Source organism: Vulpes lagopus, chromosome 7 (genome assembly GCF_018345385.1).
Source record: "Vulpes lagopus strain Blue_001 chromosome 7, ASM1834538v1, whole genome shotgun sequence".
Classification (NCBI taxonomy): domain Eukaryota; kingdom Metazoa; phylum Chordata; class Mammalia; order Carnivora; family Canidae; genus Vulpes; species Vulpes lagopus.
In genome coordinates, this window is record NC_054830.1 from 4,050,848 (window position 1) to 4,076,636 (window position 25,789).

At 49.1% G+C, this 25,789-nt stretch overlaps 1 protein-coding gene across 9 annotated transcripts in view; it reads right to left on the reverse strand.

Annotated features, from left to right (window-relative positions):
* Positions 1-25,789, reverse strand: part of RANBP3 (RAN binding protein 3) — a 52,404-nt gene that overhangs the window by 15,574 nt on the left and 11,041 nt on the right. For 4 of the 9 annotated variants that reach the window (XM_041761204.1, XM_041761200.1, XM_041761199.1 and 1 more), the window contains exons 2-6: positions 17,718-17,773; positions 11,778-11,966; positions 3,945-3,981; positions 3,770-3,856; positions 2,221-2,292 (exon numbers count right to left, since the gene is read on the reverse strand). In XM_041761204.1, coding sequence (XP_041617138.1) covers positions 2,221-2,292; positions 3,770-3,856; positions 3,945-3,981; positions 11,778-11,966; positions 17,718-17,773 — 441 coding nt within the window. The remainder of the gene's footprint in view (positions 1-2,220; positions 2,293-3,769; positions 3,857-3,944; positions 3,982-11,777; positions 11,967-17,717; positions 17,774-25,789) is intronic. The other 5 variants (XM_041761202.1, XM_041761203.1, XM_041761206.1 and 2 more) reach the window with 3 other exon arrangements.

Below are 25,789 nucleotides of genomic sequence, written 5' to 3' on the forward strand. Positions count from 1 at the left end.
GTCCAATGGCGGTGAGCCTGCTGAGCACACAGATCTTGTTTCTAGAGACTGGTCTCCACTAAGGACCCTTGTGAGAGACGATGATTAGCCTGGAGCCTCTTGTTAGGACAAAACAAAGTGCTTAAAAGAATAATGCGTCATAGCAAAATGATGTAGGAACCCGCTTGATGGGACTCCTGCCAGCCAAATCTGGGATGATTAAAAGAAATTCTGTACTAATAAAGAAATTCTATACTAATAATGACAGAATGTATCCTGTTGACTACAACAGGAATCCACGCATCCATCTTGCTGTACAATGTAACAAAGGACTAAGTGGGGAGAAAGGAAAGCTCCCTTACAGAACACCGATGAAGCATACTACTAACGATGAACGCAGAAAACCCCCCCACTTGGGCGATCCATCTGGGCGATCAATCGTCAGTGATGACTAATCCAAGCAAGAGAACATCGGTGGAGGTGGACACTGGAGGGCAACAGTGACAGGAGAGGGCTTTTGTAGTGTCTCAGAGTATCTCCTCAGAAAAAAAGGGGATGATCTCACAGTGGACAAACTGACACAGCCCACACTAACCTAGTGGGCAAATCAGCCCCACGGGTACCAGGACAGGTAAGCACCATGTGCCACCTGGGACAGTGTGTTGTGTGAAGAACACAGCTTCGCTTCTGTGGTATTCTAGCCCCAAGGGCACTACCTGGGTGGAACTACCAGGAATCATTGGATAAACACAGACAGAAAAACTTCTCCAAAATAACTGGCCTGTAATCTTCAAAGCCATAAATGTCAAGGAAAGAATGAAGAAGTATTACAGATAGAGAGATATGTGGTATATGGTCGGGGATCTGATCCCTCTGCTATGAAGGACATCACTGGGACGACTGGGGAAAATTGAATGGGCAAAGGGATATGGAAGTGCTTTATAAAATTCTTCCATAAATTAACCAGGGGAGCCCCCTGCCAAATTAAAGCTAAAAAATAAAAGGCAGGCAAGGACAGAAGAGGATAGACTCCACTCTGACTCAGGGACCAGGATGTGAGGCTGCATCTGTATCCCTCAGCCTGGCCTGGGAACCCCCTTTCCTCAGGGCACCCCTGTTCTCAATGCTGCAGGACAAAGGTTCTGTGGGGAGATAGAGGGGAGCCGTCACTCACACATCTTAGAGGTGATGGTGAGATCTGTAATGGAAATTGACAGCCTGAGGTGATCTAGACATAGGAAGCTGACTGATCCCCTGGGCTAACAGGGCTCTACCTTTCACAATGCTACTTGCTAAGCGAGCACTCCGAGCACTCTGGGGGTTCCCAAGGCTGCTTCCAAACCAAACTCCTCCTCAGAACCTGGTGAAGGGGTCAGCTCAAAACAGCTTGCTTTCAGAGTCAAAATGAATTCTATTGTTTGAAATGGTGCTATTGAATCAACCCCCTAAGTTATAAAAACATCGCCCTCTTGCCAGAGTATGACTTATCTTGCAATGCTTTTGAAGTAGGCAATGAATTTATATAAGGCAGGTTGGGTTACAGAATTCGGGTAGTTGAACTTGCTCATTAAATCTTTTATGAGGAATTTCAGCCACGTGGGAGAAACTTTCAGGAAATCTTGGAGTTGGATCTCTAGTGAAAGACCAAAAAAGGAAGGCTCCATAGTCTTCAGAGGGGTGAGAGCTACTTTCCTTCAAGGTTTAAAGCTGTGATTAAATATGCTTACATATTTATCTGAACAGGTCTAAGTAACATTGATTAATGTGAGAGTCTAATGCACAGAAATGGGGTCTGGGAAATTCCATCAACCTCATAGCAGTTACCTCTGGGTGGGAGAGGGGGAAGTGGATTCTTTTACTCTATGTATTTCCCATTTGCCTTTAAAAAAAAATGATATGAATGTATTGCTTGTGTACAATTTTGAAAAACGAGTAATATACCTCTTTATAACTGCTTTTTGTTTTTGGGGAAAACAAAACAAAACAAAACCAACACCTTAAAGACTTGTGACCAGGCCCTTCTTGCAGAAACAATAAATTAAGGGCTTATGAAGCCTGCCTCACACTGGATTCCAAATCTATGAGCTGTAGATTTGGGAAAACATTTAGGAACTGAAAAAGAATCCGGTTTTCAAATTGCCCATTCCTGTTCAAGATCTTATTTTACAAGAGCAACTGCTTTTCATCCCAGGAAAACCCCCAGTGACTGGCAGTAAAAGGCAGAGGGACACAAGGGCTCACCTGGTTCTGAGTCAGAATTGCCTGCAGATGGCTCGCAGAAGGTTGATGGCATAAAAACATTGTTTTTTGATACTGTCGACAGGGAGGTGCGGGCAGGGAAGGGAACAAGAGGAAAAACAGCGTGAGTAGGCGGGGCACACATGTACTGGAGCACCTCTCCCACCTGAAGGCTCCATCTCCAAGCCCCACTGTAGGAGGCTCAGCATTATGAACCAGGCCTTTAGATGCTGTGGTCGCCTGTCTTATCCTCAAGCCCCTGGCTTTTCCTTGGCCCCCTAGGCCACAACAGAAATCACCTCTCCTCTTCTCTGTTGCACCTCCTGCCACAGACTGTGGCTCCGCAGTACACAGTGAATGGGAAGGAATACAATCCATCACAGGAAGCAGAAGCTCCCTTGTTTCATAGGAATGTCCATGCAACAAGTGAGAGGAGATCTCCTGAAGCCTAACTGCTAACTATCCAGATGGTTCCTCAAGGCCTGCTTGGCGAAGGACATCCCTTCAGGGGGGCCTCGAGCAGTCATGAGCAAGGATGTGGCAACGTCCACAGTGAGTGTTAAGGGAAACAGGAGTGAAATCCAGTGTGTTGCAGGGAGGATCTAGAAAGGACACTAACTTTCTACCTCGTGCCCTCCCATCACATTTGCATTACTTTTATAAGCAAAAACAACCTTCCCGGGTGTCTTTTCCCCGTAAAGTGCTATCCTTAAGGTTTGCAGGTATAAAATGCTTTACATGAACCCACCAATAAGGAACTAGAGATCGTCTCTGAATATACGTGCATCTCTAAGTCTGCACTAGAGAGCCAAGACTGAGAAGATGGACGATGCTGGGGGGCGGGGGTAAGTCAAGATGGGGACGAGAAGGGGCACACAAGTCGATCTGCAGAGCTGTCCCCAGGCTCACAGAACCTCCCACCAAATAGCCCCAGCATCTCTCTTGACCCTGGGAAACTGCATCTTTGCTCCATCAGCCTTTGTAACAAGTCCCCAGGTTGGTCTGCCAGTCCCCACCTAGAGCTCCACAGCCTTGGGCCCAGCCTTCTGTACAGGGTCCCAGCCTGGCCCACCCTTCAATGTTCCACCAAGGCCTCCTCTGGGAGCTCACGGCATTCCATCACCAAAGTGTGTTCCAGGGCCACTTGGTTTGTTATGTGTGTCTGTGCTTCTCAACCAGACTGCCAAGCTCTTGGCACATGGCTGAAGGGTTAGGAGGACACTGTAATTCCCACTTCTACACCCTCAGGCTAGAGACACAGCCACAAATCTGGGAGGAGGACATGTAATTAATGGCCAGAGCCCCCAACAGGACCGACAGTCCTCTATTTCAGGGGGACCATTTCTTGGTGCGTCATCTTTGAGTCCACTAGGTGGCGACCCTCTGTTAAGTGTCACTGGTTCCAGAAGGGAGCATCTCCAGCTTTACTCCTGACAGAGAAGGTGTCTCATGTGGGTGCTAACTGGGTGTGGACAGGAGACAGACACCAAGGGGGAGGCGGGCTCATCAGCACAGATGCTCTCACTGACCGGCAACGGTGTGCAACGGTTACCTGACTGTGAAGGTGGGAACTGGGTTAAAGAGGATGTTCTTTCTCGCTTGACAGGAGGGCAGTAATTTCCATCTTCTCGGTCGGAATCTACAGAAAATGAGGAGGAGGAGGAGAGAATCAGGCTGCTTCTACTTTTACTACCAAGGAAGACGAAACGTTTTAGAGATTTCCTCACCTTCTCCGCCTTCAGGGCTGGAGCCTCCAGTTGGCCTCTGAAATGAGAGCACATGGCAGGGCGGTAAGCGAGGGCCAGGCTGCCCAGCACCCAGCAGCTTGAGCTCCGTCATGAAGGGATCCTGAAACGCCACGCTGAGGGCCAACTCCCTGAGCTCAGGCACCCAAGTTGTGGACAGACTTTTAACCTAATGCTCAAAAATCCCCCCAGGAACCTTCTGAGCCTGCTTTATGAGGCCACAGGCTGAGGAGTCCTCCTAAGGGCTGAGAATGCATTTACCGCAAAGATCGGTTTCTCTGTCTCTCCACCGGTCACAGCTAACGGCGTGCTACCCCCCAACTCAAGCACCATAAGATGTTATCTGGCTGAAATTCATTCTGCCAAGAGCCAGCAAGCAACCTACTCCATGCTGGAGGGCAGCAGGGCTGCTTAAAATGGTTGCCTAACAGCGGATCGTAGCAATTTCTGTTCCTTGCCCCGGCATGTTCCATGGCACGGAACGCTGTTTCAAGGTGGACCAGGATTTCCAGAGCAACATAGAATTTCAATGCCTTGGACCTAAGTCTGCTGCGAAGGTTCAGAACACAATCGTCAAACATAACTCAGCAGACAACACAACCTACTGAAAAGCACAAGCGAAGACAGAAGGTGGCTGAAGAATTTCCACAACTTTTAGTTTTAGAATGTGAACTAGCCATCAAGAAGCCTTAAAACGAGCCCCGCTCCCATCCCCAGATAATATCCAATCCCTCACAGACCTACAACTCTTCAGAACTAAGCAGCCAGAAGCACACGTCCAGGGGTGAACATCACTCCTCCCGGGGCACTCTTGTGAGAGCAAGCGGAGGAGCCAATTTTCTTATTTTCAGAAAAGTCCCTAAAGTCCAAGTTTAGCCAAATGAGGACCACCTGCATTGAGGAGCTGTTAGGAATTAGATGAGGCATGCCTGGGAAAGTGCTCTACTAGCTGCAGGGTGGAGTGGAACCACAGCAACTGCCCTAAATAACACAGATAATGAGCTGTGAGCCCCGGGCAGCACTTTCTCCATAAAGGGCCACAGAGGGACCTTCAGCTTCTTGGGCCATATGCATACTCCACTATCTGAGCTTGCAGATAGAGGCCTGGAGTTTGCGGACCTCATCCTAAGAGACTGGGAGAGAAAAGGATCCCAACCTGGACTCTCTCCTGTGTGGATCAACAACTTGGGTTTGGGTCAGAAATGCAAGCCTGGGCTGCTTGCTCGGGTCTGTTCTAAGCGCTCGCTGCAAGCCTCTGTGAAAGGGCGAAGACTGCTGTCCTTATGTCTGCACCAGGTGATCCAAGGAGGCCATCCATCAAAGTGCTTGGGAAACAAACCCCTCATAACACACCAGGGATTCAACAGTCCTTGGGGCAACTGTGAACATACCACTGGGCCCCAGATGAAATGGAGGAGTCAAGGGGGGATTCCAATGGGCACAATCCAGTGGCCAGACCATGAGGGCAGAGTGTGAAGGTGCTCAACCCCTCTGGAAGGCCTACAGAGCTTCCTCTCTCCCAGTTCTGACATCTCCTGAAGGCACATCTTGGGCAAATCATTTCACTCGCTCAGGCTTCTGTCTCCTCGCTTGGGAAATGGGGGTGCCAACATCCCCCCCGCAGGGAGATGGAAGGCATCAGTGGGATAAGCAGGTAGGCAGCATTCCCTGTGACTGGACACCTGGCCATGGCTGACACCCGGGGTGCTCTCAGCAAGCTTGCTTCTGCTGGATGTTATGCCTCTGGGAAGGGCATGACAAGAGTCGGGATGTGGAGTCATGTCCTAGGGCAGCCAGATGTGGAAGGCACGGTGGTGGATCTGGATGCGTTAAGCGGTTCCCCAGCCCAGGACTAAGTGTTGGGGGGTTGCTGAGACACATACTCTGGCAGGGCTTTCCTCTTACTGGGTCCAGGTCTGCAGGGGCATCTGATGACACAGAGCCATGACACTGGCACAGCAGGTATTTTCTCTGGGACTATCCCCTTCCTTGGGTAACATCACTAAGGTGCGAACTTCAGGTACCTCCTTCCTATTCCTTCACAGTGGCAGGGCCCACTCCGAGCTCTGGTTCCATGGCTCTTGGCTTCTCTCCTGTCAATCAATAAACATCCCAGCTGTACCAACTCCACATGTGGCAGCCTCTTGGATCCTGGGGGACCTGCTGCTTTGAGAGCAACTTCTGGGATCTGGAAATGGCCTTGCAGACACTCATCAGCTGACTTTTCACTCTGCTCGCTCTTCCCTGGCTTCTCACATGAGAACCCCTGTGCCCCTGCCCTGGTCCTGTGGCCTCACTGCCCCCTGCACTCCTCTGTACCTCACTGATTGTGTGATCTGTGTTAGGGTCCTCACTACCTCAAGTCCCAGGAGGGCAATGGCCCTCAGCACACAGTGGGAGCTCAGCTGGCATTTGTCCAGTGAAGGGACACAAATCACAGGCGCTCTGTGGGCCTCAGAGACGCCCTAAGGCAGGTGTCCCTGTGTTATAGATAGAACAGTGGCACCCCCTGCCCTGTCAATGGCCCCAAAAGCTTGTCAGACCCCAGCTTCCTGTTTCCTCAGCTGCTGAAAAGGGTATTCCTCCACCGTCCCCATCCTAAGAGGCCTCCGCACCCAGCTTTCCTTTGCCCCACTGGCTAGCTGGGCTCACCTCCACGTGTGTGGATTTCCAGAAATGTACAGATTTCTAATTTCATTCCACTAAGGTTGGAAAAGACCCGGCATGATTTCAGTCATTTGAAATTTATCAAAATTTGTTTTGTGGCCTAGCACACAGTCTGTCTGCCCTGGAGGAGGTCCTGGGCACTCTGTAGCTCAGTGCTGCTAGGCCAGCGGGGTTTAGAGCACTATCCAGGCCCTCTCTGTTCTCTTCCCAACGCTCTGGTGATGACTGGAGTGGGGTGCTGGGCTCGTCAAGACCAATAGACCAGTCTATTCTCCCTTCAGTTCTGTTTTTGCTTTGTGTATTTTGGGGCTCTTAATGACATGTAACTTTCTTAATTAACTATGCCAACACCACCCCAAACCTCTCAGGAATCAGTCTCTTTTAGAATTTGATGAGTGCGCCAGGGGCCGCTCCACAGAAGTGTGTCCAGACCAGGAGCTGAGGTCTTTGGGTACCCCTGCCCCGTCCACCCTGAACCCCCTCTCCTTGCTGTTGTGCTGCAGCTTTGCTGTCTCCCTCCCGTTTTTTGAACATGCCAACACAATTCCTGCCCCAACGTTCCTTCCGTGTGTGCTATCTCCAAGATAAGATCTGGGATGCGCTTCCTACAGGTCCACTCAGTGTGGCCTTGCCAAGGCCTTTCCCAGCCTCCTCCAAGGGTGGAAGCGAGCTCACTCACTGCCCTACCAACCAGCAAGCGGAAGCTGCTCCTTTCCACCCCAGTGCCCAGTCTCCCTTGGGCCTCTACCAGCTGGAAATGATCTAATGTGTCTGTCTGGCTGTTCTGCTCACAGCTCAGACATACAACCCCCACAATGCTGTGCACAAAAGTCGATCAGCATGTATTCACTGCACAAATGGAGCGTGAGTTAGTCACAGCCCCTTTGGTGACCCAGAGAAGAAAAGTACCTGGCCAGACAAGATTCAGAGGCAGGAGACCCTCAAACTCATACCCCAAATCTCTTCTAAGAGGCATGTGGCTGGCCTTTTGGTCCTGGAAAGGCTGAGAGGACAAGGCCAGGGAAGGACCTTCCAGAAGCTGCTGGAACCTCCTGTAGGGTCTGAGCTAGCCAACACAAAAGCTAAGCTGATGCCAGCAGCATTCCTCGATAGGAGCCAGCATAAGGAAGCAAGGAGACAGAATGTATGAGAAGTCACTTCTGCTTGCTTTGGATATGCCAACTCTTCCAGAAATCCTCAATAGTTCCCTGTGTGAGAAGTCTGATGTCTGCATCCCCAGCCCGCCAACTGTGCTGGAGGTCTGAGCTTGCTGTCTGGCTGTCTCATGCTGTCTTCTCACAAAACAGGGGTGAAGCAACTCCCTTTTAAGACACCCCCGGTCCAAAACAAGGCCAACGCCGGCTCCACACTTTGCACAAATGCAGCAGCCTGGCAGTCAGGGGCCACCCGTCACCCCAACTGAGGGAGACACCACACAGGGGCCAGCTGAGAACAATGCCTGGGACATACACAATGCCTGCGGGGCTGTGCCCCGCAGCTACAACTCCTTGGACCCAGAAGCCTGCATCCAAAACCACTGCCATGGGGACTCATGTGAGGAGGACTCTCAGAACAGGCTTCCAGGGTTCATCTTTGTGGGGGAGCTAGGGCAGAAGCGCAGATGTTAAAGTCCCATTTCCTCCTTTGTCTCTTCCCACACTGGAATCTACTTCTGTGAGGCTGAGGGCTTCAGGATGATACCTAGGGGAAGCTGGAGTCAGTGCCCATTTGAGACACCATGATGAACCTATCTCAAATCAACATTTACGTAAGGGAGGCAAAAAGAAAGAAGCCCAAAGAGAATCCTTCATTTCATTTCCCTGGTGTCAGAAAGCATGAATGGGGGAAATGGCTTTAGAGAAGATGCAAAGCCCCCACAATGGTGGCTGCTGTGGACAGATGGGAAGAACTGCAGGAGTGGCAGCGCTCTCTTCTCAGAGCCACAGAAACATCAGGGGCACCTGCTCATTCTATGAGGTGTGCATGTCCCTGCTCCCAAGTACAAAATAGGTAGTAATGTCTAATAGTAGTAACAGGACCCTGGAACTGTAGATGTGGGAAAGTTCAGTTCTTTGTAAAGGATGAAACAGTGAAAATTTACCATCATTACATTTATGAAGGAGTTCCTCGCCCCCCCCCCCCCAGTCCCCCACAGCCAGCCCTGAAAAAACATGGCTGTCATGAGGCTGCCTGGTGTGGCCTCAAGGAGGACAAAGGTGCTGGGGCAGTCCAAGGGGAAGGAATGGAGCTGACCCACAGACCCACGAGGAGAGTAAGCAGGAATTAACAGCACTCACAGCCTTCCTGACTTCCCAGAAAACAAGACCAAGCCAGACACCGTTTGGCCCACTTGGGCCTCAGTAATTCTGATACGGACTGACCAGTTGGAAAGCCCGGCTGCCCAAAGCTGTAGGAAAATGGATTGCAGGGATGAAAAAAATCAATCAAAGGAGGGGCCCGCTAATACATCCTTGTCTTCAAATGGACTACTGGCCAATTCTATGCTGTTTACATTGCTCCTAAGGTGACCAGTTCAGAAGGTCTTACCAAACAGGCAGACACTGAAGAAAGACCAAGAGCTGTGGTCTCCAAAGGTCTGAATGTTGGGTGGGAGCAGAATGAGGGTCAAATCCCGTGCAGAAGCCAGAAGATGAGGGAAGCTGTCCAGCTATGGGTCTGGTTCCAGAACCTGTCTAAGCTTCCTGGTGGGACTAATAAACACATTTCAGGCTCCACAGGGCCTTGGCTCCAAGCTTCAGTCCGGGGGACTTAAGCCAGGCTCAGAGTAAGCACTAAGAGCTGCCTGCTTTCTCCGGGTCAGAGAACTTCATCTGGATGTGGTTTGGTCTTCTCCAAGCTGTCTTCTGAAAGCCAGTAAGTCTGATATATAGAGGCTTGTTCCCGGTACTGAGTCTTTGATGGCCAGAGTTGGGGAGACTGAAAGACGAGCAAGCCCTTTGTAAGCAATAATTTAGCAAGCCACTATTTATCATAAAGAACTTGCAGCTTTACATTCCCTCGAGGGATCATGCAATAAAGAACAGACTAAATGTGATGGGCGAGACTGGCTGGGTAAGGGTGGGTGGTTTCCTGAACTCCAGTGTGGTACCGGGCAAGATCTAAATCTGTTTGGATGCAAAAGCAACTAGTCTTAGCTAACCAAAGAATCACCTCACTCCAAGAGGATGCTGGGATCAGGCCCATCTGCCTTGATTTATGCCCTAATTGACCTAAAAAATGTTTACTTTGCCTTGAACACACCCAACTACTCAAAGAAAGCCAGCTAATGGGAGCCAGTGGCAATAAGCTAGAGTCTTCTGTGCTGAGGGCCCAATGGAGCGAGCCCCCGTTGGTTCAGAGCTGTCACCAAATGTTGCGACACTGGCATTGCCGAGATTCTGATGGTACTGGGGATTCCTACAGTTACGAACGCTAAAACCAAATAGCACATGTGCGTGTCACGTGCATGGCCTTCACCTCTATGCTGGGACATTCATCAACTGCTCCCCCCACTCCTAACGTCCTCCCACAGTGACCTACAACCCATCTTAAGGTTCTCTACCATTAACACCTGACCTTGCAGGGCTGGGCTGGGGATGGTTTGAATTTGTTGGGATTAGAGCCTTTGACTCAAAGTTCACAAGAATTGAGAAGTCGAGTCCCATTGGCCAGGACTCAGAAATCCACATCTGGCCCGGCCATAGGCAGAAGGTGAGACCCCCTTAGGTGCCTCTGGAGAAGCAGCTGCTGTGCCTCAACCTCTGTGACCTACCCATTTGCTGCTCTCAATCGAAAACCCTTAGCCCCTTCAGTTAGAGGTGCTCTATAAGCTTGCTGTTCAAACCAGGCAGCAGCAAAAGGTCCTGGAGCCTCTTGGGCAGATCCACATGAAGGTCATCTGTTCTTGGAACTGAGGACATGATTTCCTGTGTTTCCAAAGGCCGAAGGCACAATAACTCAGAATGCTCAACTCAGGAGAAGGTTCCAGGAATTGTTTGGCCCTGAACCGAAAAAGTGATCACCTCCTCATTCTTGCTCTGTCAGTTCTAGTACTCTCACAAGAGTTGCACCCCTAGAACACTGTGGTGGAGTGCCTCCTGGCTGGAATCTTTACTGGGCCCAAACCCATTTGTATGCCATGAGGGACTGCACCGTTACTCCCACCTGGCACACTGTAAAGACTGTTCCTTCTTTTCCCACCACATAAACTCTTCCAAAATGTCAAAACTGGCCTCCAACCTCACCTTTGCTGGACTTCACTTCTTCCTGTGTGCCCCAGGGTTTGGTGGCTGTAACTGAATTTTAATGATTTGCTTAAAACACAGGGGACTAGTGATGTGACAGAGGGATAGCTAAAGGTCTGGGAGTGTGATGCCCTGGATGGCTGCCCAGTGCTTGGTGTGTAGAGCAGTGTGCCTTGTTTCCTGCCACGAGAATGGGAGGGGGGCTTAGGTACCCACATGAAGTTTTCAATCCTGAATGTAGGATGATGTTTACCTTTCCCATTTTATCAACCTCCAAACACTCAAGACATTTCTTGTTCTCGAGAGTTCACAATCTTCTCCACCTATAATCTTCAAAAGCCTTCTCAATACAAAGATAAAGGGCTCAAGGGGTTCCCTCTGGATTCAAAGGAAGAGTCTTTTCTTCTTCCTGCTTTGATTGAAGACAAGCAGTTCACAGCCTAACCACAGTCCAAATACAATTGGTCTTGCAAAGCAGTCTGCCTTAGACACCTCTTCTTCCTCTAGATCAAGGAAGTCGGGGCTTCTGTTGTTTCTAAGACTCTGAACCTGAATGCCCAAATTCATGGAGAGGAGAAAGAAAAATGGAAGGACGGAGGGGGAGGGTCTACCCCATTACTCAATCCCTCTTTTGACCCCTCATGACTCTTTCAGGAAACAGGATTAGCTTCTCGCTACGGGCGCATATACATTCCCCCATTCAGAAAGTCAATGTAAAAGGGGACTCTTTTTCCTGACTTTTTGGCAGCAAGAATTAAAGGGAGCTGCAGAGATCGTGACCACCTTTTTCAGTTATCATCAGCTGCTTGTGATTAAGGGTCTGGATCTGAGTAACCCAAAGGGAAAGGGGCTGGTCTGGGTTGGGACCCCCAGGCTGTGGAGTGCTGGGTGGAGGTGGACTTACCCCTGCCAGTTCTCGCGGGAAAGGAAGAAGCTGGGCTTCAGGAGTGCTGGCTGAAGCGCTAGCAGGGGCAGGAGGCTCTAGGGCATGCTCACCAGCTGACTCGGGGTGACCCGTGCCATGGTGGGGGGCCTCAGCCTCCCCCCGAGGCTCCTCTCCCGAATCCGACAAGTCTTTTTGCTCTGCAGAGGACTGGGAGCAAAAAAGACAATTTTCCTTCAATGTAAATAAAGGCTGTAACATGGGGCAGGGGGTGGGCAGGGATCGAAGGGCTGGAGACGTTCAGACTTCGGCAGCTCCTGCCTGGGAGGATGAGCCAAGAAAGCCGGCATACACTGTCGTGTTTTGCTCAACAAAACTGGCCCTCCATAATGAGAGAATGGAAAATGAACGTGGAATCGGCTACAGTTTAACTTTGTAGGAGGCCTGGACCCCCATTTTCAAAACAGGAAGCATGGAGTTACCATGCTTATGGGCTGTGAGTAACACTCTTGGTGACCAAAATGGGGACGGTGGCTCAATCAGAGGGAAACGAGGGTGGGGGGGGGTTATGTCTAACTGTCCCTAAGGGTTAATGACCCATCTCTGCAAGGATACTGATGAAGGAGTTGGCCTTCAGCACCATTTCTGTCCACTAAGGTGGGGAAGGCAAGCCTGGAATAGCACACAGCTACAAAACGGGGTATATGGGGTTCACAGGCTTGTGCGTTCTGCTCTAGAGCTTCCAGCACCTTTTAATTCATTCCGCTTAAACCTGAGATCAAGGGGTGCCTGGGTGGCTCAGTCAGTTATGAGTCTGCCTTCGGCTCAGGTCATGGTCTTAGGGTCCTGGGATCGAGACCCATGTCTGGCTCCCTGCTCAGCAGCAGTCTGCTTCTCCCTCTGTTTCTGCCCCCACTCATGCATGTGCTCTCTTTCTATCAAACAAATACAATCTAAAAACAAAACAAAACAAAACAAAAAACAGAAAAAACAAACAAACCCCAAAACCTGAGATCAAGGCAATGCTTTTTTGCCTCAATGAGTACAGATGTGTGGTGACCAAACCAGCTGGCTGAGACATGGAGAGCTGGTTTCATATCAGATGGGTGGGAGTTCGGCTGGAGGAGGGAGCTCCTTGGCCTAGGATTCTCCCACGTTCATTCACCCCAAGCACTGTGGCAAGGGTGTATTTAGAAAATATCCAGCCCAAGAGAAAGCTGGTTCTGGAAGTCTCTGTCCTGGAAAGTATAACATCCCTGGCATCCTTCGAGGTGGTTCCTGGGACTCTGGAGGGGCTCCCACGGACCCAGAGCTCTGTGGCCAAGACTCTTTCCTTGAGGAATGGGGTTATAAAACCGGTATCCTGGAAGAGATGGGCTCTGGTCCCCAAATCTCCCACTTGGCATCATCCACAACGTGGAGTTGTTTCTCTCACTTTGTGAACTAAGTGGCTGCCCTGTGTCTTTCCACAGACCTGGCTACATTTCTTCTGAGTGTGAAGTGACTAAAACCTCTTTATTTATTCATGAGAGACACACAGAGAGAGTCAGAGACAAAGGCAGAGGGAGAAACAGGCTCTGTGCAAGGAGCCTGATGTGGTACTCGATCCCAGATCCCAGGGATCATGCCCTGAGCTGAAGGCAGATGCTCAATCGCTGAGGCACCCAGGCTGCCCAAAAACGTCTTTAAATAGGGCCTGGGAGCTAGTTCTTAAAGGTGAACCTGATAGATGAAAGGGACTCTATAAAGAGGATTCAAGAGAACTTTCAAACATTCTGAGGAAGGCAAATGCAACAAAATGTTAACTCATCCATATATCTAAAAAGCCACCAAAATCGATTCTTCCTATCCAGGGGAGATACACACACACAAAGGCCTTCCTTCTCATGCTGTTCCTCAAACCTGCTCAGGATATGAAAGATGGTCCACGTGCCAACACCCTATAAGAGAAAATTAAACCCAGACCTTTGTGGAAAACAGCCTATCTCTAACTGGAACCACTTGGGATTTTGTTTTTCAACGCCTGCTTTTAGGGCACAAGTGTTCAAATGCCCTGGAGGTACTGAACTTGAAATGAAGCCTAAATTGGTGGACCAAAAAGAAACATGTATGCCATCCCAGCATTTTCTACTTGGGGCTGGAGTGTTTTTGCTGGACAAGAAAAGTGAGCTCTAGAGAACCAAGATAAGAGCTGTAGTTCTTCAACATGTTTGTTAAAATCAGACATCAAGATTTTGATAGCTTTTGACACATCATCCTAAAATACACATGGCTGACAAAAGCCAAAAACACACTCATACACACAGGGTAGGCTTGTTACATCAACAGTAGATCTAAACATACTGTGACAGTGCTTTCAGGGACACCTTACTTCCTGCTTAGCACGTCTGCAACTGCTTTCTTTCTTCTAAACGGATGCCACCCTGCAAGTACAACCTCAAAGGCTCACCTGTTCAGATGAACTTTTGGAAGATAAAGTATCTGAAACAAATAGTCGTCACAGTCAATGAAACAACCTCTTTCTAAGAAGATTCAAAATTATTCACATCAAAAAGAAAAAAACTTTCCATGTAAGGCAGTTAAGAAAAAAAGTTTCATTTTTGCCATTAAAACCAGAAATACATAAATGTAAGCAGTTCATGAAGAGCGCCCTCTTGAGGAAGCATGAAAACACGGAAGGAAGGACAGACAATTCCATGCCGTTAGCGGGGCTCTGGGTCTGGATTTTAGGCCTTAGGACTGGAGTTAAAACTGTCAATTGCTTTCTCAAGCTGGGAACAATAGGGACATCTGACAATCTGTCCTAAGACCAAGCGACTGGCCACTGCCACCAATCTGTAGTCTGCTGTAAATACAACTTGGGCCTTCGATAGGACAGAAAGCACCATGTGGCTTTGCTATTGACAAAAACAAAAAAATGCCTGGCCTAACAGCTTCATTTTTTTCTTTTGGTTTCAAATATTTTCCCTCAATCATGATTCTATAATAACAGCTGGGTCTGTGGAGAGCTCTCCTTGGAGGGGGTGGGGAACACGAGCTCTGTGAAGCACAGCCCACTGGGTGGTTCAGAGATTGTTCACTGAAAGGCAAGCCAGTGGTGCCAATGGCTGACGATGGGACTTCTTGATCTTTGTGGATCAGGAAATGTCTCAAAAAATAGCTATAAGGGACATCTGGGTGACAATTTGGTTAACATAATTACAGACAATATATACTGAAGGCTTGAATTTCTGAATTAACAATCATTCTCTTAGGACTGACAGTAGCAGTGGGGCCACAGAAGAATGTCTCTTATTCCCAGGAGCTGCCTGCAGAAGGATTTAGGGGAGAGCATCAGATGAACTTGACTTATAGATGCTTCTGGCATTTACGACCAAGATGTTGCTGATGAAGCCAGGTGAGTGACGGACACCCAAGTGTCATGGCACCATTCTTTCAACTTTTCTGAGGACCTGAATATTTTTGAAATACAAATTTGAAGAGAAAAGGAGAAAACACCTACAGCAGCCCATATAGCCTGTTCCCTACTCTGCTTTAGCAGCGTGAAGGGCAGATGGGCTGGAATGTCGGCAAGACAGGAACTGAAAGAGGCTCAAACTCTCATTTCTGTCCGAGGCACCAGGGCTGCTCCCTGCAGCTCTGCGTGCCCATCTCCCTTGAAATGGGAAGCTGAGGAGAAACAAAGCTGGCTGTCTCAGCTATGCTGCTGGCTCTCTGCCTTACTTCCGAGCTGTCCTAAGCAGCAGAGAAAGAAGGAAGATTCCACTCTCCACCTGATAGCTCAGAAAGCTGCTCTCCCGGACAGTTACAGAGGCTCTTCCTTTGTAAACATGCAGCAGTTTCACGCATCTTGCCGGTGATGCTGTCCCAGAGGCACGACAGGAGCGGAGAGCTGAACTCTGAAGAGCTGGGGATCAGTTATTTTTAGAAGCCCATTTAGAGTTGGCTCTGAGTCAATATTTTGATAAGAACTACATTTGCACATTTTAAGATGATGATGAGCAGTTTCCTAGCTACTCTTCTGATTCAGCTTCACCCCAACCTTCCGGAGGGCATACATGTAAGTTAGCCTTTGAATGACAAGGCAATAGACAAGAACCACCTCAATTGTGAAAACAGTACTGAAGTGGAAATTAGGACTTCAAATACTACATTTTAGTGTTTCCTTCTGCTGGTTGTCCGAAAGTCTTAGATTTAAATAATTATTAATTCCTATTACTTGTTTTAAGTCTGGGGTTGGCAAACTTTTTCTGTAAAGGGTCAGCCACTAAATATTTTTGACTTTGTGGGCCATATGTCTTCATCCAAATTACTTCACTCCACTGTCACAGTGGGAAAGCAGCCTTGGCTACTGGGAACAGGGTGGGCATGACTGTGTGCCAATAAAACTCTACTTATAAAAACAGGTGTTGGTGGCAGGCCTTAGTTTTGCAGACCTATTTAAAAGTAGTTTGAACGATTATGGTAAAATTCAAAATTCTAGAAAATCCTGATTTTACAGAAAACCGGAAAGAAGCAACTTTCACAAATTAAAACAGAAATTGAACACAAGCGTTTCTAAAAGCTAGCAGAAAAGCATCAGCCCTTCCACAGTGAGTGAAGCTCCAAAAGACAAATGATAAAAATACATGTAATTAAGTTATATGTATTGGTCAGGGCCCAAGGCAGAGGAGATCACAGAGGGTGATGTGTCTTGAAAATACCACCTAGAAAGCTGAAACAAAACAGGAAGAATGTTTCCTCAGGTGTTGTGATTCTTTAGCAAAAGAATAAAGAATAACAATGGGAGTTTTTATGAGAGCAAGCCTAGCCGATCAGCCCCAGCTCACAAAGAAGGTACCCTGCAAGGGGGTACATGTGTGTGGGGGTGGATAGGGCAGCTATTTATCCCTCCTGCCCCCTGTACACACATGCTCTCTTCTTGGCCCTTAAACACAGTCCAGGACAACCTGGGCCACACAGAAGTCTGGCCTCTCTTCTCAGACTGAGAGGTGGGGTCTAGGAGCAGTAGCTGGCCTCCAGGAATCCCAAATCTCTAGACCAGTAGCCCCCAACATCAGAGCTGGCCACCGAGTGGGGGATTGGGGATCCACCAGAGCACCTCACCTGTGGATCACAAGTCTCCAGAGAGAGAGAGAGAGAGAGAGAGAGAGAGATTCTCTCAAATCAATAAGATGCAAACGGATTTCAAAACACATGAGAGTACAGCGCGGCACCTTGGTCACTCACTCCAAAATCTCAGAGTCCTTGTAAAAGCTTGGGAAGCATCAACTGCAGAATATCAACTAACTTTGGACACAACCCTGACCTTCCACACTGATTTGTCAGGGCAGACGTAAAATCAATGACTTCTGGGTAAACAGGAGCATGTGACATTGGAATGCTACTGCTACACCAATCAGGACTTTAACAAGCTGCTGGCTCACTGCTACAAATTAGGCAAGGTATTTCCAACATCAGGGCAACCAAGACATTTAAGATTCAAGATGAGGAAGCAACGAATAACAAAGATGGATGGTAAATACGTAATGCAAGCCAACTAATCATTAATTACTCTAAATGCATTTATGCCAAGTTGGTTGGGGCCCAAAATAGCTCCCTAAAATCTTTAAAGGTCGTCTTCCCCCTTAAGCACCATTACTCTCCTTCCTTCCCTCCCCTGCTCCTTCTACTTTTTCTCTCTCCTACTCTTCCTAATGTACAGTAGTATTTCTAAAACAAAGCATTAGGAATTAGAAAACAGCTTTCTACCACTGTTAAAAGCACGATTTCTGAGCCCTTTCCACATACGCCCGTCTTAGCCTCTCACCATGGTAACTTCAAGCCACAGGACCTTTTCCCTTCAAGCTCCCATGTGGAGGCTTAAAAGATAGAAGCACCCTTGGCCATGTGACCTGGGAGAGCCCTCTGGGAGAAAACAAATCAGAGTAATCATGTGAAGAGAACATACCGGCCCCTTACCTTTTGTCCTTTATCCTTCTGAAACACAAAGACGGGCGGAGCAATGGCAGGTTTTTCTGCAAAAAGAAAAATTGGTTTTTTTCCCCCCAACACTATAGTCATACAGTAAACAAAGCTACATATGTTAGTAATAAGTTAAAAACAAAAAACAAATATAAAACTAGTAACTCCAAAGAACATCAAATCACTCAGAAACAGTTTTTTGAAGTGGCTGCGTGGGCATGTTGTTTGTGAAAACCTGACACTTAATGTTAGGGTATGTGCACTTTTCTGTGTGCATGTTATATACCAAGAAAAAGGTTTCAGGACTCACTGAGAACAGCCATGGCAGTGACGGAGGGAGAGTGGTGGGGGTGCAGCAAGCTGTGCAAGGCGCTGCCACTGTTCCCTGTCGGAACGAGGCAGAGATGTTGGATCTTTATGTGGCACCTTCCCAATTTCAAATACTAAAGACTAGTTTAGGTTTTTTTTTTTTAATCTCTCTCTCTCTCTCTCTCTTTTTATATATTTATAGGCCAGCGAGGGCCCAGTGATAACCAGACTGCAACCTCTGCCCACACAGCTCCTGCTCTTTGGAGAGCTTGCTCTGGTTGAGTCACATGACATTCCACCTGGATCTCTAAGCGACTACCCATTTAAAAAGAGGAGTTGAGGGAACTCTGAGTCCACCTTACACAGTTGCTATCGAAGGAAGAAATCCTCTGAAATGTTCTGTCATGATGAGACAAGGGTGGTGCCACCCTCTATTCTCAGGCAGCACCATTTGTCTCCTCTGCAGGGAAAGCGAAATCTACAGCCCTCTGCCACTTGCCCCTGCATGGATGGCAGCTCAGAAAGTCCCTGCTGCCAGCTGGGGAATTTTGAATGAGGACTATCTCCACCCATGGGGAAGGCCCAGATGCTGCCTGCCTCGAGGTTGGGTGTGGTGGCTCTGGGTACACGCATGGATCCTATGGGGTGCGCCCAGGGGCCCCGTCAGCATTCAAAGCCCTGAGAGCAGGCAGTGGATGGGAAGTAAGGAGGATCATGAATGAGTTTGGGGAGCTCTATAGTGGGGAGCACTATACCACTCTGCTGTCATTGAGCCCTCAGTCCTGGGGAGCCAAGATAACCAGGAATCTGTACTTACATACAGCTTTACCCAGCAGGACTGCTATGTGGGAAGGGACAGGATCTTTGGTTCATGAGCGCACTCGTGTGGAGAGCTGGTCAGAGCGGCTAGTCTAGAGTCAGGGAAATGTCCCTGAGAAGAGGTGGCTCCTGAAGTCCAAAAAGAAGAGCCCGGAAGGAGTGGCAGGTGTGAAAACACATCTTACAAAAGTGACAGGGAGCCTAGGGGCAGATGATCACCATGCTAAGGACTCGGGGAAGTGCTGTAAAAGGAGTTGGGTTCAGGTTCAAAGACTGAACAGTCTGAGGAAGGGGGTGATATGGACAGACCAGTTAGGAGGGAGGAGAGGTCTGGGGAGGAAGAGAGACAAGACTTGAGAGATGATCAAAAGGACACAGTTCCACTTGCATCTACCAGATTCTCACTCCTTGGAGAAGCAGAACAGACACTGGTCTTGACTTTGGGGCAGCAGCCTAGTCATGGTGGCCCTTCCCTCTGCCATGCACACTGAAGCCACGCAGTACCTGAGTCCCTGAGTCTGATTCACTGACAGTCTTTACCTTGCACAACCCATGGCAAACACTGGGGTGAACAAATGTATGAGGCCAAAATCTACAAGGCAGGAGGGTGGGAGGCGGAAGAGTCACAGACGAGGCCTCCACGATTCCCTAAGCAGCCCCCTCCCTGTACAGGGGCTGGTGCTGCTGGACAAAATCAGATGAAGGAGTGAATGAAAGTGCCTGTGCCAGGAAATAAATGACAGCAAAGGAATGGAGGAGGGACTCTGTGGACAGAAGCAGCTAATTCACACCACTTCTGTGGAGAACCCCAGACAGCTTCTGGTACTGACTGCCCTTTACCCCACAAGCCCAGCATCCAGAGTTGCAGATCCATGTCTGAACCTCTCTTCTGCATTTGATTCCTAGCCAGCTGCAAGGAGTGAAGGCACACACGAAGGAGCTGGGAGTTTGGGCCAGCTCAGCATCCCTCCAGCCCCCATTTCTTTAGGGAACCACACCCCTCCCTTGCCTCTGGCTCTAGGTCTGAGGAGGAGAGTACTTCATATCCCTGCCCCAAGGGACACCATGACATGTGAACAAGGCCAGGTCACTGACAGTGAATGAGACTTGGGCTTAAGACTTTTGTTGGAGCTACTGGGGAAAGGGATGCTCTGTCTCTGCTGGGGCTGCAGAGCTAGTGGGAGGTAATCCTGGGGTTGTGAGAGGTCTCACATCACCAAAAGGGACCTTGGACCAGAGTCAATCCAATGGGAAGCAGAGCTGGAGATGAAGGAGCAAACTGAATCCTGGAGACACTGCTGGAAGCTCTGGGTTCAGTCCAGCTCAAAGCTAACCCCACCCCCAATGACTTTTCGGTTAAACCAACAAATGCTGACTTTTGTTCAAGCCTGTCTTAGCTGTTTCTGTCCTTTCTCTAACAACCTCCAGCATGAGAGGCGAGGCCTAGCCACCTCTGACTTAATTAAACATACACTATACTCTGTAGAAGAAACTTTGCCTGGCCTTACGGTGAAGCAAAGACACTTTCTCACAGGAGGGAACACAACGAGATATACTAGGTATTTATGAGTTTATGCTCTGTCTCCCCTACTAAGTGATCAACGAGATCGGAGAGCACCTTGTTCCCCTGGCTTTCCCCAGGGTCTGTTCCCCAAGTACAGTACTTGGCATGAGGGAGGAGTAAGGGCAAGGGGGTATTGGAGAAATGGATGGAAGGCCACTGAGGAAGGACCAGAACAGAGGGAGGACTGTTTGGATGATAACGGAGGAGCTTTCTAGTGTCGGCTGATCTGTAGGCACACAGGAGGGGCTGCAGCGATTCGGGCAATCATGGGTCACCCAGGCTGCCTCTGGGTCCCTGGGACAGGATCTGACAAAGCCACAGGGCAGGGTTAAGGCATGAGCTAGGAGAGGTCCCGTCTAATGGAAAAACTACTTACTGCACTGCAACTGGGCTCGGTGCTCAGCTGGGGGTGGGGGTGGGGGGAGGGACGCAATGGAAGCGACATGGGGTCCAGCTCTGTGGGCAGCTTCCTGAAGAACTGGAACCCTGGATGAGACCCAAGCAGATACTCCCTCACTAACTCCTGGCTCCAGTCCCTGGACCCCTGCTACCGGCCACCTCCTTTCTCCATCTCTACTCTCCTTTCCTTCAGTCCAGCCTCTGCAGAACAGCCAGAACCACAGGTGTGAGACGCACACTTAAAGCTCAGCTTTGCCCTCCCAGACTAGGGTCAGAGCTCCTTCTCTCAGGTCACCGCCACCTTACCACTACAGTGGCACTGAAGGGCCCGCTGCCCCCTGCACACCACTGTGCTTCTGTCATTACTTCTGGCCTTCTGCCCAGGACACATCCTCACCTCCTATTCCACGGCCAACACTCATTGAGGTACAGGCACTGTGTCCTTCAGGAAGCTGCCAGGTTGAACTACATGCATGCTCTTGGCTCTTACCCCATCTCTTGGTCACACCAAGGCTACTGGTCAGGGAGGCCGAGAGACCATGGAGACAGCATCCAAAACAGCTCTGCGCCTCAGCCCGGCAGCCAGTGTGCACCAGGGAGAACCATCCAATAAGCATTTGAACTATAAACCCCTTCTGCAGGTCTTCACATGTGTAACACTAGCTCCTGTGTTGAATATTTACTCACATAAATATTCATTAAGCCCTTATTCTGTGCAAGGCTCTACAGGAAAAATGGGGACCAGGAAACCGGGGGCAGAAAACCTCATGGTCAAACATGTGATAAAAGTGACGGGTGTGTCTGTGAACCTGGCCTGGAGTTTGTGGGGGGTTATTTGTTCAGCTCCTCGCTGACAGCATCTACCCTTGGATCGTGAGCCCCAGCATAGCAGGGCCTCTGTAGTGTTGACCATGGTACCTTCCGAGCTGCACACGTAATAGACGCTCAACAGGTGAGGTCAGGGCCCACCGGGACCCTCATGACTGACGGTTTGGGGGTCATGAACCCAGCCACCACACTAACTGAAACGTAGCAACGAGCATCAGTCAGCTCTCCACCAAAGGCACAAAGCATCAGAGTCACACAGATTTAATTTCCGCTTGGCTCCAGGACGGCTGAAGCCCGTAAGCTGTGAATTAGTACTGATATTTCAAAAGGACAACTCGAGTGCACCCGTTCCGAGGAGGAGTGCCCCACACTCATTACAGCAGCCTCAGCCTGTGTTCTTAGCTGGCTCCCATCAAACTGCTCCTGGTTATGTCACTGGACAAGCAGCCTTTGCTCAGCCAGCTGAAACCCAAGTGTGGGGAATGAACAGGGCTCAGAGCAATAAAGCTTCTGTGATTTGCCTCAATTCCCATCCCAGCCTGTCTGTCACAAGCGAAGAGAAAACTGCCACCAGAGATTTCTAGAGAGGCCCAGGCTCCTGTGAAGACCTAAAATATTAAAATGTTAATCGAATGCCAACTCCTTGATCCAAAATCTATCCACCAGGTATTTTGTTTTGTTCCTGTAAAATGCTCTCTGAGTGAAAGAGTTTGTGAAAAAGCAGCCCTCCTGGGGCACTGGCTCAAGACATCAGTAGAGTAAGGGTTAAGAAAATCCACAATAAAAAACCCTGTTTAACCAAATGTTCCCCAAAGTAATTTGACTAGGAAACCCCTCCTTCCTTATCCCTTCCCTAACATGAGGCCCAAGAACTGTATCCTGTGGATGACTATGGCCAACACTGGTATGTGAGGTGGGGTGTGATTCAGAGCCCCCAAGTGACCTCAAACTACAACCCTGTCGCTGGGAGGCATGTGGGAGGTGCTTCGGCCTCTTCCCAGCTCTCCAAGGCACTACATGCCAAGTCCAAGGTAGTTGCTGCTATAAACCCTTCCTTAACCTCTACTACACGCCCCTGCTCAGCTCACGCACTCCAGATGACACCCAGCCCGAGCCCACATGAGATTCCAGATGCTGATCAGGTCCGAGGTGGGGAAACGTACCCCAACCTCCAACCCCTAGGCAAAAAGCAAAAGTGGGGAACACTGGCCAGAAGCTGAAAAGTGAGCCTCCATGACATCTGGCTCACAGAGGGCCTGCTCTCCCTCCTGTCCTCTGCCACCTTCTACCCATGGCTGTCCTGGATGGTCTTTGCAGTCCTGGTGTTAACACGGATAGGCGAGCCCAGCCACAGAAAGGCTGCAGATTTCTACTCTTATTTCCAACCTCTGCCAGGTATCTGGGATTTCTCTACACACACAACCTGATCCATCCTCATGCAGACCCTGCTCCTGGAGGCATTGCTGACACAGCCCTGACTGAGGGCACTCTATTCCACCCTGCGGAGCCTGGGAACCACTCCCCCAACTGCGTACCTTGCTATGTTTATAGATTCAATCATGATATTCATTCAGCAACTGTAACTTTCAGAAACTCCACACTCCCCAGGGCCCACTGCATGCCAGGCCTCATATGGGCCTCTCGGGTGTGGTGGTGATATGGAGAGACATGTTCCCTGCTTGCCAAGAGCAGACATTAGACTTTAATTGAATGCTGCAACACGGGAGAGGCACAAAAGGGACTCAGAGTGCAGAATAGGGGCATCCAACTTGGTGAGGCTGTGGAAAAGGAGTAGATCCAGGAAGGCTTCTTGAAGGAAGTACCATCTAAGTAGGAGGACAGCAGCACTTAGCTAGGTGACCAGGAATGAGGAAGAATAAGGCAGCAGAAATGGGATGCACTGGAAGAACTAAAGGTCAAGAGGGTACCTGCTGTGTGCTTGCTACTTCACTAATGTCTGAACGTACCAGCTGACTCCAGATCCTCAGGACTGACAGAAAACAGACTACCCCAGCCCAGGGCCATAGGAGCAGAGTGCACTCCCTCCCTTTGCTGGATCTGAGGTTTGCACATTTACACCTGCAAGGTCTAGTGTAGAAGCTCCTGGAAGGTACGCATCAATCACTCAGGTAGTTTCTTTCTTGAGGAAATGAGTTAAAGATGGCTCCAAAGAAGGCAGAGGTTCCTGATATGTAGGTTCCCTCCTAACCCAAGGGACCACAGACCATTCTCCCTACAGAGAATAGAAGTCTCTGGGCAGAAGCTGGGGGCTCCAAAGAGGCAGGCCCTTCTCCTAAAGCAGAACTGAGCTGGGGCCCCAGGACACAGAGAAAGGCCTTCGATGCCTTGTGTACAGCTGTGGGAAGTCCTGAAAAGGCCTCACCCGAAAGTAACGCCCATAATTTGGTGTATGATATCTGTGTTAGGGAGAGGGCCCATAAAATACCTTCTCATATAGTGGTAAAGAGGCTCAAAAGGAGGAGAGTTTTTAAACAGTCCCATACTTGAGAGGATTAAAACACTAGGCTTCCCAGACCACCCCGGTAAGTAGGCCAGGAACCAGGACTCGCGGTTTTACTTTGTGTCTTTTCTGCCCAGAGACTGCTGGCAAAACCCTAAAGAGAAAAGGACATATGTGTCTATCTCCAAGACAGCGAGAAAGGAGGAAGGAGCACCACAAGAATCCTTTAAATGGAAGCCGGCAAAGGAAGGAAGAACCTTTGGGAGCAGGATGGGTGATGGCAGCTGCCCAGATGTGAGGACAAGAGGTCAAGTCCCTGCTACTTGCTACAAGCAAGGGAAGGAGAGCCAGCAGCTGGCCTAGACCCCAGAGGTGGCCCCAGGATAGAAGAGAATGCTTCTCAGCCTCCAGGATAAGAGGTCTTGGGATCCTGGTTTTAGAGCTCTCCTAGCCTGTGCTGTGTGATTGACAGAAATCCCAAATGGGGTTTCCCAAAACCGCAGGATGGTTTCATACATGAGCTAGCAGTCGACAAGTGCATATTAATGGGCTGGGCAGGCACTCTGTGCATTACACATCTCATCTCTCTGACTCTTAGCAACCACTTTTGGAGAGAGGTCATAGCAACATCCTTATTTTACAGGAAACTCAGAGGGTGAGTGACTTGTCCAAGGTAGAGCTGGGTCTCCAACTGCATCTGAGCTATGCTGTCGTCCACATACAGGCCAGAGGGAGAACTTATGACTTCAGTTTGCTTCCTCCCCTACTTTCTACCCGGGTGAGCCTTGGAGCTAAGATATAGACACTTTTTTCTTCTGAGAAGTAGCATCAGGAAGAAAGCAGCCGCCAGTCATCATTCCAGAAAAAGCACAAAGGAAACTAGAGGGTGACCGATGAGTTTGGGGTGCGGGGTGGGGGAGGAGGCTGAGGCTTTCAAGTCAAGTGACAAGGGTGTAATGAGGCCAACAGCAGATCCTTAGGATCATCAAGGACAGAATGAAGACACATTCCAAGATGTGGATGCTCTATGGTGAAACAAGATGTGCTGTCTTCATCTTTCAAAGGTTTAACCACACAATGCACTGCAGAACATATTCAGAATTTAGGCTGAACACACACACATTCTCTTCATGCTGTGGAAGGAGTAAAGTACACAAATACTATGGGCAGGCCTGCTGTGCAACAAGCTGACACCCCCAGGGGCTGCCTCCAACCTTTGTCTCTGAGGACTGTCCATTAAACTAAACAGAATAAGTAGGCCCAGGAAAACACACAGAGAAGTGAATCTGGAATATCTTGACCCATTCTGTTTATTCCCCTCCTAAATGATGACTCAAACACCTGCCAGGAAACAGCCCCCATGTGGAAAGCCACTTGGAATTCCTGACCAAAATGTCAGCAAGGTACTTGTGTAAAATGAGCTTTAATCCTGGGCTGATGTGTCTTAATCTTCTTATCTGTGCAAAAAATATGGAAAGGATCTTGGCAACAAAAATAACAGTCTGTTAAGACGTGACAACTGCTTTAATCCTACAACACTTACTATCTCAACCCTTCAAGTCATTTCTTTTCTCAAGAATTATTATAAACAGTTCTGAGCAGTAACATAAAGGTGAATTTGTCATTGACGTGTCAACTGTATTCTCAAACTAATTCTCTGGTAAAGAATGGAAGTGATCTCAAACATGC